General features: G+C 38.9%; 1 protein-coding gene across 1 annotated transcript in view; it reads left to right on the top strand.

Moving 5' to 3' along the window:
• ccdc146 (coiled-coil domain containing 146) overlaps nt 1-19912 on the top strand; it is a gene marked incomplete in the record, with an annotated part of 44189 nt that overhangs the window by 16137 nt on the left and 8140 nt on the right. The window contains 14 exon segments of the mRNA XM_035674900.1: nt 3033-3090; nt 5277-5359; nt 5615-5708; nt 5846-5919; nt 6864-7091; nt 7202-7291; nt 7604-7700; nt 8974-9066; nt 9542-9709; nt 10482-10570; nt 11684-11848; nt 12032-12107; nt 12712-12860; nt 12963-13191. Of these exon segments, the coding sequence (XP_035530793.1) occupies nt 3033-3090; nt 5277-5359; nt 5615-5708; nt 5846-5919; nt 6864-7091; nt 7202-7291; nt 7604-7700; nt 8974-9066; nt 9542-9709; nt 10482-10570; nt 11684-11848; nt 12032-12107; nt 12712-12860; nt 12963-13191 (1693 nt within the window).

The raw sequence follows: 19912 nt of genomic DNA, 5'->3' as shown, positions 1-19912 counted from the left end.
GGTGTTTGTCTTATATGCTTTCACCTCACCTTCTCTAAAGGTTAATGAAAACTCTGCAAAGATGCTGCCTCTTGTAGCTCAGCCTCAGCTTTGTTTGGTCCTAGCTACTTAACTGGAAAAACTCTGTGTGTGTGTGTGTGTGTGTGTGTGTGGTGTGGTGTGTGGTGTGGTGTGTGTGTGTGTGTGTGTGTGTGTGTGTGTGGGTGTGTGTGTGTGTGTGTAGGTGTGTCTTGCTCCGCGTATTGGTGCTGTGTGTGTGTGTGTGTTGCTTGGCTACAGCTTTTTTTCTGTACCACTGAAACTTCACTGTAATAAGAAGGAAATGTTCTGTTATTGTAAGGAGTGCCTTTGTTGCCATTGCAACATTAAACATTGTTTCTGTTTTTAGTATAGCCACATTTTTTCATGGACACCACTCATGATACAAATACCAGGTTTAAGTGGATTTTTATGTTTGCTCTGGAGACATGTTTGCTCATCTGAGCTCTCTGCACTGGATCAGTCCTTTAGTCGTTTCTGTTCCTCTCCTCTAATCCTTTCCTTTCGATCCCACGAGTCCCTTTTCTCATCGCAACCAATTTTCCTCTTTTCGGCTGCAGGTTCCTCTTTTCCTTCCCCCTATTCACTCAACACCACTATCAGTGTGTCCAAAGGGTCGAACACACCCAAAGAAGTGGAAAATAATGCACTCACTCGAGTATCTCCCTCATACACAAACTCTTTTCAAAAGCCAAAGAGAGGTTACTGGAACATTGCTAAGCAACATGATAACATACACCAGTAGTTTCCAAAGATGTTGGAAGCAAAGCAATATCTACTTGTGACCCCTCATTAAAATTTGCATAGGTCTTAAGGTTGTGGCCTGTTGAACTAAAGGGCATTTTTTCCTTCATGGACTGAATCATTTTTAGATTGAAACAGTGAAAATAACAGAAATTCACACAAAAAAGCAAAAACGGAACAAAACTCAAATGTGTTTGAGGCAGTAGTAACAAGGTACAGCCACTACAACTAACTGCAATAGGCTGAGACACCTGTCAATCAAAAACCTTTCTAAAATTAAATCCTTAATGGAACATTGATTCTCAAAAAAGCCACCAAGGCACATAATAGGGAAGTGAAATTAACTTGTGACACCCCAATTTCTTGTGAAAAGAACAAATCTTTGTGTAAGTTCTTGTAAAAACAAGAAGAAAAAATCTGAAACTTGAGTTGAAGCACCAATAGACACATTTGTATGCCGTTGCAGTTGAATTGTCAGTTTGTGTGTAAGAAATATAAGTAGTCAAACTGTAAACTATGAAAGCAGTGGAAATGCACGTTGAAGGTGAAGCACCAGAGACGGTTTGAGTGTGTTCAGTGTAAATATTTAGTGTCAGTTTGTAAGCAATGACAGCTCAAATACTGTGATATTTTAACTGCTGTCAGTTGAACGGTGAGCTCTGAAAGTAGTTGAAATGTCAGTTTGAGTAACTGAACTGTCGGTTTAAGGGCAAAAATGTGTTGTGTCATTTCAGCTGCTTTGAGCCTTTTACACACCAGCTGTCGGTTAAGCTAAATTGTCAGTAAGTTCAAGAGCAAAAGAGACCATGAGACATCACTGCAGGTTTGAACAATTGACAATGTCTGAAAAAGAAAAAAGGTTATGATAAAGCTGAACTAAACAAGGCACTACCCTTTCCTCTCTTTATCATGTTAAAGTGTGAATTAGGTTTCTTCTAAAATATGAAGTATGAAGGGGTTGAAGGGGAGTTGTGAAAGGTCCAAATTACAGGAAAGTGTGAAAAATCTGCGGAAGAAATATGTTTTTGACTGGTAATCAACTCATGGATGTTTCCTAGAAATAAAGTGAGTTAAGGTCCATTATTCCTAATAGTCCTACTTTACTCAACAGCAGCCTCATATTCTTTTAAGCAGATCTCTTTTCTTCTTCTTTCCTGGAAGGCCTTAGCAATATTTAACCACTCACAGCATGTAAACTCACCAATGTATTGCAAAGATATGATAGGACACAGATTTTTAGTGCAGAGCACACACACTGAGGCAGAGAGTTTGAGGCACAGCGGTAATTGAAATATTTAATGGAAACCACTTACAGAGCATTCTCAGAGGATGTGGTAATAGACAATATTAGACACTGAATGTGCATATTATTTGTGACAGCTTCTGGTAGTGAGCTCTCTTGTCCTGTCATTACCTCCATTTCTCTTTCTGCCCTCTCTTTCATCCCCTCTGGCCTAATCTCATCCTCCTCTTCCTGACTTTTCTTCTTTCCTTTCTCCACCCTTGTCCAAATGGCTAGCGGTCTGCATATGACAAGCAGATGCTCACCATGCAAATATGCCTTTTAAAATCTTTGCGTCCTTTTATCTTTAGCCAAACAGATACACAGGAATTCAGCACTTTTTCCAGTCCTATATTTTAGCATTGGTGCAGCTTTCTCTGTATATCGGTTAATATCCAATTTATCAACTTGTCCAGAAGATTAATATCATCTACTCTGTGGAACGTGTAGCTGTACACGACATGCCATTGTAAGGTTTTTCACAATGACAGAGCTGACTTGAAATTATTTCGTACAAACTTGAATCAACTGCTTAAAAAGCGTGTGCCGCAGGGAGATGAAATATTCATTTATATGCACGCTTATACTGTGTTTGGTACTTTATTTGTGATTCTTCGTTGTTTATGTATGAGGAAAGCTAGTATGTGTATGGATCTTTTATATCTTACAGTATGTGTGTCTATGGTATCCTATACTGCAGAGGTTTTCTTTTATCCACACACACATATGAGAAAGGTTTCATAGAAACATAGAAACACCCATTTTAAGAATATGTGCTCTTCATTCTTTTGGTTAACTGGAAACTGCACTGTTCCTTTCATTGTATTTCTCTTTTTTTAACCAGGAACTGAAACATGTTTACTTCTCCTAATAACACATTCATTTTTGTTTTCTTTCCTCCCCTTTCCTCTCCTCTTCTTACCTCTCCTCACCATACCTTACCTTACCTCACCTCACCCCTATGCAGTCTCTGGGAAGAGAAGCGGTATCTGGAGAAAGAGAATGAGATTCGGCCGAAACCTGCTGTAAGTTCATCATTGCAACATCCAGGTGTAGTTTCAGAGACGTAGATTATTACTGCAGCAGCGGTCTTCAGAGGGGATAAATATGAGTTTTGCTTTAAGCCTCCATCCATTCTTAATCCCTCAGTATGAAGACTTGCCATTGGCTCTTTTTGGGGGCCGTTTAAATCAATGTGAAACTGAAACACTTTATATTACAAGCACCCATTCAGACAAAAGGATGAGTTTTAATCCTTGTTTTGTCTAAGCGGGCAACTTAAGTTAGTAATGGCTGGTAATCATCCACAAAGGCAACTGATGTAGCAGAAACACATATAGGGTGGAAGCATAATGTATTATTTAAAGGTTAAAACAAATATATCATAAACATATAAACTCACAGACAGTTGCTGATAGCATTCTCACCTCCTGTATGAATGTATGCCTCTGCTCCAACTCAAAGAAATGCAGTGTAATAATGTTCACACTATATTGTAATATACTTGTAATATTTATAGTATCGTTAATATACATGATTCTCTTTATTATGTGTGAAACAGAACAAATTTACAGTATAAATAAAAACATTCCTTCCTTCACATATTATACTAGAATCCCAGTTTCAGTATGTACCGTATCATGCTGTGGGGCATATTAATACTGTATCACTTTTATGATTTAGTCTATCAGAAGTCTACAGTGAAGTGCAGTTTGAGCATTTCCAACACTTGGATGGACATAAAAAATATGCAGTAGCTGTTGAATCATCAGCACTAAAAACTTCAGCAATTGTGTCGAAAAAAATCTGATCAGAGGTTCAAGAATATGAACATTAGACTCTTAGGGTAGTCTCAAGGAGCATTCACAATTCTCCAATCGTCGAACATAATCAAAATTCTGTTGCCTGTGCCACTAATGGCAAAAGGAGGTTAGAGTTGGAGCTTGATTAATAAATTCAGCAGCTTTAATACATTTTTTTGATCTTTGGCTACTTTTGGGGTTTAATTATGCAACTACCGTTTAATTACTGATTGCAATAACAAAACATTCCAGATGTACTACAGTTCTGCTCTCATGCCTCATTTCCATAGCATATTAAAACTACTGAGTCAAGGTGGCTCATGGGTGAACTAACAAGAAGAAAGCTGAGTAACAACCAATGGCCTCAACTCGGATGCCAGTTTGTTGAGTTGCATTAAAAGTGAACTTAGAAAAGTGAATTTACGTCAACAAAATACTTGTAGAACTAGTGACACATGGCGGTTTTCTACTCTATAGGGAGAAAGTATCGCAGTAAAACAGTTGCTGTGTTTTGACTGCTCAACATGAATCATCGAGTGGCAGTGTTGTGTGGACAAATGTATTTCACAGCTGCCACTCATGAACAATCCTTTAGATGTACAGCCCCACAAGTGTGTGGTCAAATAATGTTCAAATATCAACTAAATCACATCAACAGAAACTGCTACCTCTACCAGAACAGTTCAGGCAATGTATTCTGTTAATCTCACAGAGAGTGTATGTGTAAAAGGAACTTTTCCCATTAGACCTACAGCATTAAGTGTGATATTAACTTTAATGAAACACTCAAAGGCGCCCGGGGGACTTTGCATTCTTCTCCCTCTCTTCTCTCTGTCACACACAAACACACATATACACTTGTCAAACATGATTAATGAGCTATTTGTTTCATAGTAGAGGCCTCACATACATTTCTAATTGTTTTTGCTGTGGATACTAGAGGAGGGGAGGAAAAAAAAACACAAACTAGCTTTAAAGTGCATGAAATCTATCATGTTGAATGAATAACAGCTGGTTTAGTTGCAGTTGTTTATATTCATACTTATGCTTGTACAATCGACTCCATGTAACCCAACATTTTTTAACAATGGGTCATATCCATCTTTGTTGTGCAGAAAATGATGAGAATTCAGTTTTGGGCATCAAACTAAAACTAGTTATAGTACTGAAACAACTTTACTTAAAGGACTTTTTCATCATCAGACATTTAAAGACAGAATTTTGCTTTTTGAGACAAAAATCTATGATAATAAAAAACTAAAATCCATGCGAAAGAAAACAAAGACCCTGAGAGGTAGGATCAAACAGTAGTATTTTGCCTGTGCAGCCTGAGGTCAGTTAAACACTCATCATTGAACTAATACTCTTCATAAGTGATGTAATGCTCATGCTGCTGTTGGGTCCGCCAGGAGCTGGAGAGCAGAACAAAGGCCCTGCAGGACAAATACGAGGATCTGAGGAAAGAGGTTGCCCAGAGACAACTGGAAGTCAGGTATTTTATCTAACTGCTGTTCAGAGAGCACACATGCAGTTTTCTCACATTACCCTGCAGAATGATAGAGGTGTACACTCTGTCTTCATGACTTTTTTCTTTTCGTGCTTTTTTTAAATAGAATTTCTGTTTCATTCACTGTGCTTTTATTGTCCGTTTAATAAGTGCAGTGCGGCTGAATATTTTAAGTTCTGTTAATCGAAATTGTTCCGATAAGCAAACTTTTCGTGTGTCTTGCCCTCACTCCCTGCGCAGAGGCCTGATGGAAGATGTGGAAGCCCATGAAATGCAGATATTGAAAGAACAGAAAGAGCTGGAAGACAAGAAGGAGATCATAGAGCTCAAAGAGGTCTGTGTCTGAGCGCGTGTGTGTATGTGAGAGTGGTGCTTACAGCTTACAGCACACCATCAATAGAATAACAAATCATCAGTCTTTTTACAGTGTGTGTGTGTGTATATGTGTGTGTCTTTGTGTGTTGTAACAAGGCTGAGAAAGCCCAGCTCATCAGCATACCTGACCAGATTTTAAAGGAGACCGAACGGAAACGCTCTAAGAGGGGGTAAGTATATTTAACCCCTTAATACTCTTTATTGGGTAAGAGCAGGAAAGTTAATGATTCAAACACCAGGAATAAAAATCAGCCAGTAACACTGAGAAGAAAAATACGGTAGAAAGATCTTTAGAAAATGAAGTTGCCCCCTGATTTGTACAATCCCTCCGTGAGTTAGCTCAAATCCTTCTGTAATCTGTCTCTTTCCTGCTATACACAAAAGAGCTGGATTTAACTGGATAAACACTGAGTTATTGTACTGTAATTTTCATAATGGAAAGAGCACATTCTACTAATTGTTTTTGCTTAGTGTAAACTTTTGATCGGAACTCCCATGGAGTAGAAAAACAAATACAGAATCTGGGCAAAACTGAATCTAGAGATCAGTTTCTTCCTTTCAATTTTCCTCCAAGAAGTATTGGCTTTTAGCTTTATACTCATCGTTCGGTTTCCTCTCTGTTGCTACAAACCTCATTTGGACTAAAATATGCAACTTACAGTCAAATTCTTCTTAAGAATTTAAAGGTGTCAATACTTCTAATTTAATTTTGAAAAAGAGATATTAATCATCAGAGATAATTAATTTTTGTTTTAAGTGCAGCTGCAGTCGGAAGCCTGTTCATTACCAGAGAATGGTTCCATTCGCCGCTTCACTGCAGTCTCTTTTATGTTTATTTCAAATTAATATTTGGCTTGCAAGTGATGCAGTGCAGCTGTCTGTATGAGCCATGTGAGCTACGGCTTGTAATTTGAAATTCACAAAGCTGAGGGGTACTGGGGGGTGTGTGTAAAATATGGATACACATGCTGTTATTTCATAAGATATGCACTCTTGCAGTGCAAGTGACGAGTAATAAACTGATACTCCTGGTCTTGTACAGTGCTTACCCTTGTTCTTTGATTTGAACATATCATCGTATGATTTTAACATATCATCCTTCTAAACACATTAGAGCTGCACTGAGGAAGATGGAAGTGCTAAATACAGAGATTTCAGAAATGGAGCAGCAAGTGAAGGAGGTGGAGCTGCATAACCACTCCCTCAGGTTGAAGAAGGAGGAGTTGAACGAGGAGCTGCTGGGTCTCCGGGCTCAAGTCGAGGCCAGTCAGAGGGAGTGCAGACAGCTGCTGAAAGAGCAGGAGGTCAAAAGGGAGGAGGAGGTGGAATTAACAGGGAACAGGTACTAACTCCTAATACAGTCAATAATGAACACAATGATGACAGCACTCCAACAAAAAATAATGAGTTAAATATATTAACATAAAAAATCTTTGTGTTTTTTATCACCAGAGGTATCCTGGAAATGAAGTTGCAGAACATCATGTGTGACAGGAAGCACCTGTACGAGAGCCAATCTGTGCAGCTCAAAGAGAAAAATAGGTACCAAAGTGAAACTGAGTTGCATTGTACATGTAAATGAGTCCCCACGTATCAATACACACTGTACGCAAGGGCCCTTACTGGACACCTTTTTATATACTGTATATACAGTTTTGTTAGCTCCTTGATGTACTTTCAGATACAGCAAAAAATCTTACACAGTGGATTAGTACAAGTTAAACAAAAAGTTCAGAGTACATCTGAGAGTAATCCATATATAATGAGCCTAATTTGGAGTTTCCTCAGTTTGTGTAGGAGGCAAAGCCTTATGATGATGATAAATATTTTAAAGGTGCCTGTGTTTCTCCTCAGGCAGATGCAAGCCCTCAAGAGGATGGAGCATGTGTTGACCACGGCCACTGAGCAGCTAGAATGCACACAGTCCATCTACAATGAGCTGCAGGCACAGGTGACCTGTAGATTACATTCATTTATAGGTCAGCTCTAATTTGAAGCAGTTGGAATATTCATGAGTGGTCTGCCATCTTTTAGCACCTCAGTGCTTCTGTTATTTTTCATAAAAATACACTCCAATTATGTTTAAAAAAATTTAAACCGATACCACTAAACCTCTCATTGCTAAAACACACTCCTCCTGGTTTGCAACATTATGTTTTTACTGGTATTGGCACTTGGTTAGGAACATTGGCTGGGAACACACACAGGTGTGGGAACATTTTGAGTGTAAATGTCATGGTGACATTAATCAGCCCATAAAACTCTTAATCTGCATTACACCAGAAGTATTCATTTGTATTCTTCAGCTTCCTGTAATTTTACTGATGTTCACAGTTTCTAAAGAGAAAATGGAGGGAAGAAGAAGAGGGGGATAGACATGGGAAATGTGTCAGCACATAACAGTATGAAAGGAAATCACTATGATATACCAGGGAATTCACACATTGAGGAAACATTGAAAACAAAAGCAGTTGTACAATATGATTCATTCATTTCCATAATCTGTCAATCAATGACGACTCTCACATGAACAATTACTCATAATGAATTTGAATGTTAAAGCTGTTTAGATGAGGATTCAACCGCCTGTGGTTTTACCACAAAAATGCTTCACATTTATCTCAAATAAGATGTGATGGATGGGTTTGATATTTACACAATGTTGTGTCCTAAACTTTACACAGCATGAGGCCTAACAAGGACTTAAAATAGTGATGGTATTCATCTATGTAGCTGAAATAAAATTGTGGTATTGCAACTCTTAAACCTACTGATTTAGTCGTATTCCACTTCAAGGGACTAACAATTTTTAAATATGGAGCAATGTAGCTCCTAACACTGAACACAAGGTCTGGCAACCCTGCAGAGAGGGGCAATCCCAGCGCCTGAAGGCATTCATATTTTATGAGTCTCAGTGAGCACTTTCAGTGTCACTGCATCAAAAGGCTATCAGAGAAGCTCTGATATATAGTATTAATTATTTTGCTGTCAATGTTTAATGTGGGGTTGAATATGCACTGACTGAATTTGATCAGAAGTTTGTTAATTTTGTACTGGATCCTTGTGGTATTTCCTTTTTAATGGCTTACAATTAAAGAAACAAATGATAATACATTTTTACAGCTTTTTATTAATATCCAGGACTGTCTTACTGCGGATGTGTATGCACACTGAACATTTGAACAAACTTTGTTTTGACTTTACATTCTGACTTGAATTCCTAGTTAGATGCTCTTCCTAAAAGAGAGGCCAGTATTCAGCAGAGGATGGAGCTTCAGAAAGAGGTGGATGCTCTCAAAGTCAGCTTTGAAAAACAGGTAGGAACAATGTGCGTGGGTGGACACGATATCATTAGCAACTGCAAAATGTATTGCAATTTCCTGCAGTAGCCCTCTAACAAATCCATCAGTTTGAAGCCTATAATTTTTTTCTTTTTTGTTGAAAGTGTGACAGCAAAGTGTTTATGTGTTTAACTCTCTTAGTTATATATGTCTGAAAAAATGAAAAGAAGTAAAAAAAAAAAAAAGAAAAAAAAGTAAAATTTCTTTTGATATTTTTCCTTTTTTAGTATCTTCAGAGTTAGGATGAGAAAATAATGAAATGGGAAGTCCTTCTATGTCACATAGTTGGACAAAACTTTAATGACATGGCAAAGGTCTGCCCATGCTTCAATATCTTCCTGGTATTAAATTACTTTTAGTCCTCTTTGTCACATTCCACTGTCACCCTTCAATTGCAGTCAAATTGTAACCCTGTGCCTGAAAACTGAAAAAGTGAAATGTGTTCAACCAGCTATCAGTAGCTGAGGAGGAGAGCCAGAAGAAGCAGCAGTATGGGGTGATTCAGGGGCTGCTGAGGGAGTCAAACTGCCTCAGAGAAGAACTCCATAACCTCAGATGTCTGACACAGATCAAAGCCGAGGAGAGGGGCCAGAAGCACCGTGAACTGCTTAGAGCCGAGGTGCAATACAAACGCACACATACAACATACAACACACACACAAAGGTTAATTTAAAATAGGTTTTGATGTCATCATTAGTGCTTTTAATAACTTGTGCAGACATAGACACGCACATTTTACACATAAATGTGTCAAAAAACATCAAAGAGGAACTGAAGTAGGTTTATATTTTAGGCACACTTGATGTTGGTGTGACAGGAGCAGGGCAGAGCAACCAAAAATGACACAATTTCAAAGAGTGCAAATGTCGAGGCTTTACTGCCCTAACAATATTACCGTCACCACAGTGGGATCATTTCAGAATCATTTGAAAAAATATAGAGGGACTAGGCAATTTTAGTTTAGCTACATTTGAGATAAGGTCTAAGAGGGACATTTTTGGGCAGAAATGACTTATAAATGGACTCCCTTTTCACATTGCTTCAAACGAGATCCTTCCTTTCTACTGAAATCAAAAGTAGCTATTTTTTTCCCCCTCCAAAACATCCTAATAAAGTATCAACTACAGATTCATGGAGTCAAAATGACCCAAGCAGTCCTGGTTTAGTGAATTCATTGATTGATTTTGGAGCTGATCAGCTAATTTATTGTTTGTTTTTACACATTCAAAGTGGTAGAAAAGAAGCAGCAGCTGCAATATAAAAAAAGAAAATTATACCCACAAATATGATTGACGGTTGATGTTTGTGAGCACACAAACATAAACACACACACACACACACACACAGAAGTGATGATACTGTAGTTTTACCTGTGTAACTCCATCTACAGCAGCTGAACCAGCACATCCAGCAGGAGCTGCTAGAAAAGGACTTGATCATCATGGACCACAACAAGCTGAATACTATGCTCCAGCGCAGGTGTCACTGCTGTTTTCTCTTTTTTATTTCCTTGTCAGCCACCTTTCATTAAATGCAAAGTTGGGTGTCACAACAAAGAGGATTTTGCTTACAGAGAAGGTACTAAGCTTTTAATGCAGTAGGTAGTATTAGGGCAAGCAACTTCCTGCTCCCTGCCTGTCTCTCAGTCTTAGTCCCTCTCTCTTACTTTTTCTCTCTTTGCATAATGTGGAGATGAATCTTAAGATTTCATGGCACAAATCTTTTCAGAAATGTCATTACAGATAACTTTTTTGAATAATATGCAGCGGCAGTATGGTAGTTCTGCATACTGGGTCAACTGGTCAGCAGTGTGGGCAGCAAATTGAATTCCTGTATACAGTATATCGATGTGATAATAGATTCCCTAGTTAATTGTTTGGCTCCTCTGATCTGTGTAACAGCTTGGGATCACAATTAATTCAGACATCTGCATCTGTTGTCTGGCTAGAAAACCATAACTTACTAATTGGTCATACTTCAGTGTTCAGATGCAGACTAATGCATCTGGCACCACCCAGTACAACACTAGACTCACTTGCAGTACATTCAGTTATGTCACGACCAAAGACTACAGTCTGATGCGGTTGCACTTGACATGGAACTCGCTCAGAAAACTATCTAGTCAAGCGCAAACAGGACAGGAAGATAATTAGATATTGTGTATCTCTTCTTTGTACTTGTGCAAAAAACGTTCTATATTTAGCAATCATTGTTCACAACTCGCGTCTTACATGGTACATTTTAAATTAAATGAAATGTCACACTGCGTTAGACTTTAGTTCTGTCATAACAATTTTTTGATTCACTGATAATTTGTGATGAACATAGTTGATTTTACACTCTAAGATTACATTACATTTATGTCCACATTTCTAAATATCTGTCAGCTATTAACAACAGCCATTAGCTATGGATATAAATCCTACTGTATATAATTCCTATAGTAGCTAGCAGGATTATAACAAAGAATAAACAGTTACCACTAGTTGGAACAGACCACTGTTATGAATAAAATGTCAAAAACCTGCTCTTGATAGGAGCCAGGTCTTCGTCAAGAACAGGCTCAGTACTAAACAGTGTTTCCGTCCTTAGAGTATCACAGTATTGTAAGCTGTGCCACATGATCATGGAAGAGAAGAATAAGTACGTCAAGCTGAAGCAGATTGCCTCACAGACAATCACAGAGCTGACGGAGCAGGTGAAGGTGCAGGAGAATGAGACGGAGATCCAACGTACCATTGTCATCAACAAGGACAGGTGTGTACATGTGTTTCGTACAGGGAGGGTCGTCTATGTTAGCTTTATTATAATACATACTAATGCAGTAAAGAAGGCATAGACAATAATAATGTGAGTTATATTTATTAAGATTTCATTATTATCACTTGACCAGTGCATTTGTTTGGTAATCATCACATTTCTGATATTGTTTCTTTCCAGATCACTCACAAAGGCTCGTATGAAGATCTCTAATAGCTCCAAAATGAGGGACAAACTGCTCAATGACATCTCCAAGGTCCAAAAACACACACACATACACACACAGCCACACACAATTAGAGGTGATACCAGTCAAAACTCACTGTGGGAAACACACTGAAACCATAAGCCAGTATCAGAAATTCAACAGTTCAACTAAACAGATTAAATATGTTATAATGACTAATGTGATTAAGGGGGCCCAGAGTTGAACTGACAAACTGAGTCGAAGCTGCTGTAGTTGTTTTGAGTGAGCTCAAGAATTCTAGCAGAGCTCTTAAACCTTGTTTTAGACAGCTCTAGAGTTAAGGAGGTAAACCCACATCCAGTTCCCCTGTATTTATCTTTGCATTACTGCTTAAGAGTCTTATGAAACACACAAAGTTTAAAACTGAACTTTTGTGATGTCTACTCTAAGTTGTTTCTTAGTTGTTTTGAAGTCAGCCTAGTACCATGTTACAACAGAAAGAGGAACACAACGGCAGTTAAATGCAAAAGGATAAACTGTATTTACAAAAGAACAAAATGGCTCAGAATGACACGTAAGAACTATCAAGCAAAGCAAGAACACGCACCTAACAAATGTCGTTCAAAAGTGTTTTTTTTTGTTTGTTTGTTTGTTGTTGTTTTACATCTTCTAGGTTGCCTGGAAACAACGTCAGATCAGTCAGGAGTGTGAGGACAACAAACTGGAGTTGATGAAACTCACACAAATGATAAACCTTCAGGAGAAATCACTTCTGGAAATGAACAAGAATCATGAAACGGCCATACAGCGCCGCAATTTACTGTATGTATATTTAGGAGGTTACATAATGCATACATTCAAGTAGAAGATCTAAACTATATGTCGAATAATGTTTGTGTGTGTGTGTGTGTGTGTTACCTACAGTGGCATTCAGCTCCTGGAGCATGAGGAGGTGTTATTGAACTACTATGAAAAGGTGAACATCCAGGGGGCGGCCATTACGAAGGGCAACATGGCGCTGGAGACCCTGGAGAAGGAGATGAAAGACTTGCAGTTGACGATTAATGAGGAGAAGAGACAGATAGACCTGAAGAAAAAGGAGGTTCCACTCAATAAAAAGTTGGAGGGAGAGATCACCATGCTGCAGATAGAGGTGGGAGAAGTATACCACATAAAACCTACGCACTCAGACACATCCTTACAGACATTAGCAGGCAAACAGCCACAGTTCAAAAGCCTTTCAACATCTGAACTCCCTCATAATCTGCCGTTAGTCACCTTCACCAAAACACCTTAACAAAAGAAGTAAATCCACTAAACTTTCACAACTGCAGTAATTACTTGAAAAACAAAAGGTGTGGGTGGAAAGATGTCTGTGTACTTTAAAATAGTTGAGGATGTTTCATGGAAATCATTCATTAAAATCTTCTTTCTGTTGTGTGAAGAGTGTTGACAGTGTCCTGGTGACAGTCTCTTAACGCCCACTTCCCCTTTCACTGTATCGTCTCTCATTCCTTGCCAACAAGAAATGAAAACTCTATTAATAGACCCCGCTGTATAGTCCCTAAAAGTTTCAGCAAAGTACAAGTTTATTGAACAGTTTTGTGCTCCTTATTTAGGTCTAGTGTGTTAGGTCTATCCTCCTCCAGGTATGGTGTGTCTTCTATAGCGCCCCTACAGTTTCTCTAAAGTGCCTTTGCTCATATATCCACTAATTTGTGAAGATTTTGCTTTCGGTTATGCCGCTGTCCACATTTCCCCAGTGTCCAATCACAGCTTGACCCCGACTACATCTGGATGTGGCCTAGCTTATTGATTTCAAAATCCTATCTGAAAGCAGTTAGGCCTGTCAATTGACCTTCCTGGTGTAATGAGATGGTAAAAGCACTGAAAAAAACAAATTGTGGGTGTGGGTGCAAGAACTTCCTTGGAAAATTGCAAATTTGGTGTGTGTGTTTGTATTCATGTCCAAGTCCAAACAAGACACTTTATCCAACAGTGCTGCAGGCCATTGTCCAGCTGTGTACGTGTGTGTGTGTGTGTGTGTGTGTGTGTTCCTGCACGCTGTTAAAAAATTTTTTAGACATTTATGTGATTTATGTAATGTCAGTGGAGAGTCCTCATAGGATCTTGTAATATCAAATGATTGTGTGTACCTGTGAGTTGTATGTGTCTAGTGTATTGCAAACTATTGTTCAACTGTATGTGTATCTTTGTTAAGTAAGGGGAACTCCAAAAAGAACAGCTGAGTACAAGCTCCAGAAGACAATACTTGCAAATGTGCAGACACCAGACATTTCACTCAGAGCACTACTAATGAGCAGATCTGTTTTTGAAATACTTTCAAAGCTTCACTGTATAATGAGACTTCTGAATTGCTCTAGTGTAATGTACTAGGCTTTCATTTCAATCTTATGAACAGAGTCAGTCTTCATATCTACTTCACTTACAGTAAATATGAGTGAGAGTATTTATTTTGACGATATTCCAGATGGATTTTATTTCTTTATTTCTATTTATTTTACTGCGAGCATGAACACATCCTCCATCACTTCCCCAAAGAGAACAACACTGTAAGAACTGTACATTTGTGAGAATGTGTTTTTCCTCGGTTTGGACACCGTTACTGTATTCTAAGCTGTGTTTGATCACTCATCATCATAGCTGGTCAATATTATCCCTATTTTCAGAGGCTTCATTGTGTGGTGGTGAACTGATTGTGGTCGGACATTCTCAGAGGTTTGAATAGAGACAGAAACGCTACTTTTGCCAACCAAACTATACAGACAGAAAGAAGATGAGGTTCTAAACCAAGACCCAAACAACCTCACACTGCACAGTATTCACTGAGACAGACTGCGACACATGAATAAATAACATAAATATACAAACACATTCAACAGACTTGGCAATACATAGAGAGTGACAGACACATAGAGGGAGAGAGAGATTTGAGAGAGGCAACACAAACGCACACACACACACACACGCTGAGTTTCCCTGCCAGTTGCTGCGTCGTGGGATTGGGTGTGTTGCTGCTCTGGATCAGAGTGACTGGTTTTGACTCGCTGTTGGACCAGACTTCTCATCTGAGTCTTGTGCTCTTTTGGATGAACGCAGTGTTGGAACAGACTTCACCATGTGCTGCTTTTTTGAAAAACGCCCCTTTCCCTTTTCTCCATCTGTTTACTCCTTCTGCTGTTTATCATTTGCTACAAGAGGCCTTGTTGGTGCCATCATTTTTTTTTTCACTCTGATTTTCTATTGTTTTTCTCATGTTGGTTTTGTTCTCTTTCCCTCACCTTTGTCTGACCGCCCTTCCTTTAATTGTTCCCTCAACACATTCTTAAGGTTTTTGTTTCAGTGATTATTTATTTTTCCAAAAAGTCCCTTCCCAATCTCCATTCCTTTCTCACATTATTATCTTCTCCCTTTTCTGACTGACCTTGCGTTTGGCTGTAGATACAGAACATTCCTACCTTCTCTCCTTTTTAGCTTTGCAAGTGGTGTGGCTCTATGGGTGGTTGGTTGGTCGGTCCACCACTTTCACCCAGACTGAAATATCTCAACAATTGTCGGATGGATGGCTGTAAAAATGTGTTACCTGTAGACATTCATGATCCTCAGAGGTGAAATCCTAATGGCTTTAATAAACCTCTTGGTCCTCTTGCACCACCATTAGGTTGACATTTTGAGGTTTTGAGTGAAAAATCTCTAACTATTGGATGGATTGGATGAATTTGGTACAGACTGTAGACTGTATAAAAATCCTCCCACTGTATTAAGCCTAAGTATCCTGGATTTGGGTGCTGCCATCTTGTTCTGGTGTCATTTGGAGTCTGCACAGTAGTGATCGGGGTTGGAGCCACGGTGTCGAGGTCCTGCCCATACAACCGGCCAACTCACGACCAGGGACCAGCTGTCGATCATATGTAAAACCCTTTCTTTTTTTTTATAGAATCAAATAACTGATTAAACCCAAATGCATCAGAAAAATGAACACTCATCAGCATACCTCATCTTTCTCACCAAACCACCTTTGGGGAAATTTTTTTTTGACATGTACTTTGATTTTTTTAGTTTGGCTAACATAGAGGTGGCAGAGTTCTATAATGCAGCCAGCCCCCGGGGGCAATTGAGATTTTAATTTGAGCTTTACTCCTGGGAAGCTGTTATGTCATCCCTCAGGATGCATTGTTATAACTTTGATGATCTCTCAACTTTTCATTTAGTGCCACCTTCGGGTCTATTTTAATATGTCCAGTACTTTGGTTCATAACTATAAACCTGGAAAACAATAATGCCATTTTGTCCTAATTTGCAAATGTTTACACACTGAACTAAGATGATGAACATGGTAAACATCACACCTGCTAAACACCTGTAAACAGTCCTTGTGAGAATGTTGGCATGCTGACATTAGCATAAACTCACTAGTGTGCCTAAGTAGAGCCACACAGAGCCGTTAGCATGGCTGTAGACTCGTGTTTGGATACACATGCAACTCCTGGAACTTTCTAACGATCAACAGTTACATCCCTTATTAGTTGAATCAATTCTGTTCATCCACCCATGCGTTCATCCATCCACTCATTCCGTATTTGTCCCTCTCCTCTGTGTTTAAATAGCAAATCATTCTCTAAAACGCTGTTTTCTCTCCTACGGCTGCTTAGTTCCCCTGGGTACAAAAAAAAGTGAATCACAGGGGTCTCTCTTACTGCAGGAAGCTTGCCAACTCAATTCATTCTCCCTGCGAATTCATTTTCTATGCGAATTCAATTTCCATGCAGCTGCCTTGCTGTCGATTTATTATATATATTGTGTATTTGTATTCATCTGTGACCAGTTTATCTGTTCTTTGCAGACGGCCCCCCTCCCTTTGATGGGGAATTTTGACAAAGATAGATCGGGCCATCTGTGAGACTATTGAAGTTCAATATACTCTGAGGCTTTCATTTGCTCTGAGGAATTTTAATTGCTGCAAAATAAACAGGTTGGTGTTGGATTCTGAATTTACAACTTGTTTATGAGTTGCTGGCACGTCGAAATCTCAAACACACATACAGGTGCACGTGCATCAGCACACACACTGAGACGAGAGCAGTGTTTGTGAAGTTGTGATTATACCATTGCAGCATCTAAATATCGTTACAGTCCTCTGTTGAATATTTATATACATTTACATGGACACAAACATACACACATTGATATATTTATAGAATACATACGCAGTCAGTAATAGAGTAGGATTTATAATGGGGTGAGGCTGACATACTGCACTGTCCCTACAGTGGTGAGTCATATTGTTTGTCCCTCTCTTAAATCTTTGTCCAACCCGTCTGGAACTTATTACGGCGGGAAAACCCGCCTTGAATCGCATCTTGTGCAAGTAAATCTGTTGTTATATGTGAGAGACTAAAGTGAGACAGGTAGAGAGCAAGCATGCACGCATAAATAACAAAAAGGCAGATAAAGCTGTAACAACAGTGCGTTGTGTGCATGAAAACTCCGCTCTGCAGCCCTTGAAAGTCTGTAACTCGCCTCTAAAATCTGACTTCTCTTCACACTGCTGCCTAAATGCCCGAGAGTACTCCAGCTCGCTGACTCAAACAAGTGTTCAGAGGAGTTGGCATGTAGCCCAAACGAAGTAATGACAGTGTCACAGCAGTCCAGCCTTGACGTCTTTTTGTAAGACCACCAGTAAGTTAGCTCTGCTCAAGATTCCCACGGCCGATTTCTGCACTGGCTTTAAAAAGACATAAAGAAAAATGCTTTTTCCCCTACATTGCACACCCTGACTGCTAATATTCACAGCTGGGGTGATAACTCTAAATCATATGCACTCACTGATTATTTAAGGTCATGCATGGCCTGGCCCCTAGTTATCTTTATTTTAAAGTCTTATGAGCCGGGATGAAGCTTGAGGTCCCCTGCAGGCAGGAACCTTACCTTCCCTTATAACTATTTCTGTATCCCAGAGACTGAAAGTGAAGCTTTTGTTGTCAGGGGCTTCAAGGCCGAGGAGTGATTTGCCCTGAGGAATTTAGGCCAGCAGAGTCAGTATAACCCTTCAAATCTCTTCTTACCACAAGATATGTATTTTGACCCTTAACTTTTAATATATTTTTTATATCTGTTCTCATTTATTTTATGTTTTTATTAATTATTATGGTTGGTTGTATGTCTTCCATCACTAAACCCTTCAGAACTGGCCCCGCTGCTCTTCTCAAACCCAGCATACTTTTTCTTTTCTGCTGTTCTTCTCCAGAGCAGCGTTACTTCAGTTTTACATTACCAGTGTATATCAGTTAACTAATATTACATGTGTTTCTAATATTATGTGACCTGCTGTCGAATATTTATGTAGAAGATGCGTTAAAATGCATATTTTCATATTTAATTATAATATATTCCTCATTTGGGGCTTATTAAAGGTTCAGTTCAGCTCCTCTGCTCGCATGTTCTGCTAATTAACCTTACATAACCTTATTATGATGATGATTTTAGTGCTGCTTTACTTTACTGACCTTTCTGCTTTACTGATCTGTCCCTTTGTCTTTTATCCCTTTTAATTGTGAGGCACTTTGTAACCTCATTTTGGAAAGTGGTTTATAAATAAGGTCATTATTTATCTTTATTATTATACTGTTAAGCATTCAGTGTCCCATCTATTGTGTGGCTTTTAAAGCCATCATGCTAACTATTAACTGAGCAGAAATTATGTAAATGATATGCAAATTGTATTCTGTGTAGATATTGTCACATGTACAATGCTTTACAGCATTTATGAGCCAAGAAAGCAGCTATTCTTTGTGACTGTCAGATGAAGAAAACAGAGAGGCAGGCAGGCAGAACAGAGACACTGACACTGAGACAGATGAATACTGAGACAAAGACAAACATCGGCGTATAACAGCGGGAGGAGGACAGGTATAAAAATGTTAAGACAGAGGGCACCACGGAGAAAAAAAAAAGATTGATTGAAGAGCAGAGAGAATAGGAGAGTGACAGAGATGCGCTGTATCCCATCCATCATGTGGTGTTTAAATGGCTTAGGGTGGATACATATGAGGGTGGAACACAGATCAATCAGACTCAGAAGTGAGGAGTGGGCACACACTTGTCTCAGTTGGGTATTTGCAGATTCTGACGTAGTCTGAAAAGTTCGTCTGCATTTAAATCTTTGAAATAAATTAAACCATTTCTTATGCAGTGAGGTTTCTATATCAATTAGTAAGCTTAACAGTCAAAACAAACACAAAGTATTTATTTATATCCTAATTTCTGATTATACTGAAGTTGTAATTACCAAAAGAAGAATTTAAATGTAATCAGTTTTTCTGCCATGATGGCATTAGTACATGGCCTACTAAGTGAGGATGTTAGCATTGGTAATTTGAAAGCGGTAATATCAGTGTGTGTGGTTACTGTCTGTGTGGCTGTTGGAATTACATACAAACTTTTGAGTCCTGACATTCTTAAGGGAATAGTTTGACATTTTCTCTTTAATGCTCTGATTTAAAAAGGATTCCACAGATTGATTCCACATAGCTGTGACAAGCAGATTCAAAAAAGGGAGAAATAGCTAGCCTGATTCTGTCCAAAGGTGACAAGATCTGCTTCCAGCCCCTCTAAAATTCACTAAATTATTGACTATTTGTTTAAGCCGTACACAAAAATGTTTTAAGACAACAGTTTTTGGGGGGCTTATGTCTTTCCCAGAGCAGAGACTCTTTGTGCTAAGCTAACCAGTATGGTACAGTACGGTATTGATAGTCTGGTCATTTGCCATCACGACAACTGGACCCATGACAGAGAGACAGCTAATGCTAGCTCACCCCCTACCTTTACATGATATGGGACAATGACTCAGT

The sequence above is a fragment of the Morone saxatilis genome, unplaced genomic scaffold (genome assembly GCF_004916995.1).
Source record: "Morone saxatilis isolate NCDOM2014 unplaced genomic scaffold, NCSU_SB_2.0 Contig10, whole genome shotgun sequence".
Lineage (NCBI taxonomy): Eukaryota > Metazoa > Chordata > Actinopteri > Moronidae > Morone > Morone saxatilis.
The sequence above is the reverse complement of the archived record's forward strand: the minus strand, read 5'-3'. Positions and strand labels throughout refer to the sequence as shown.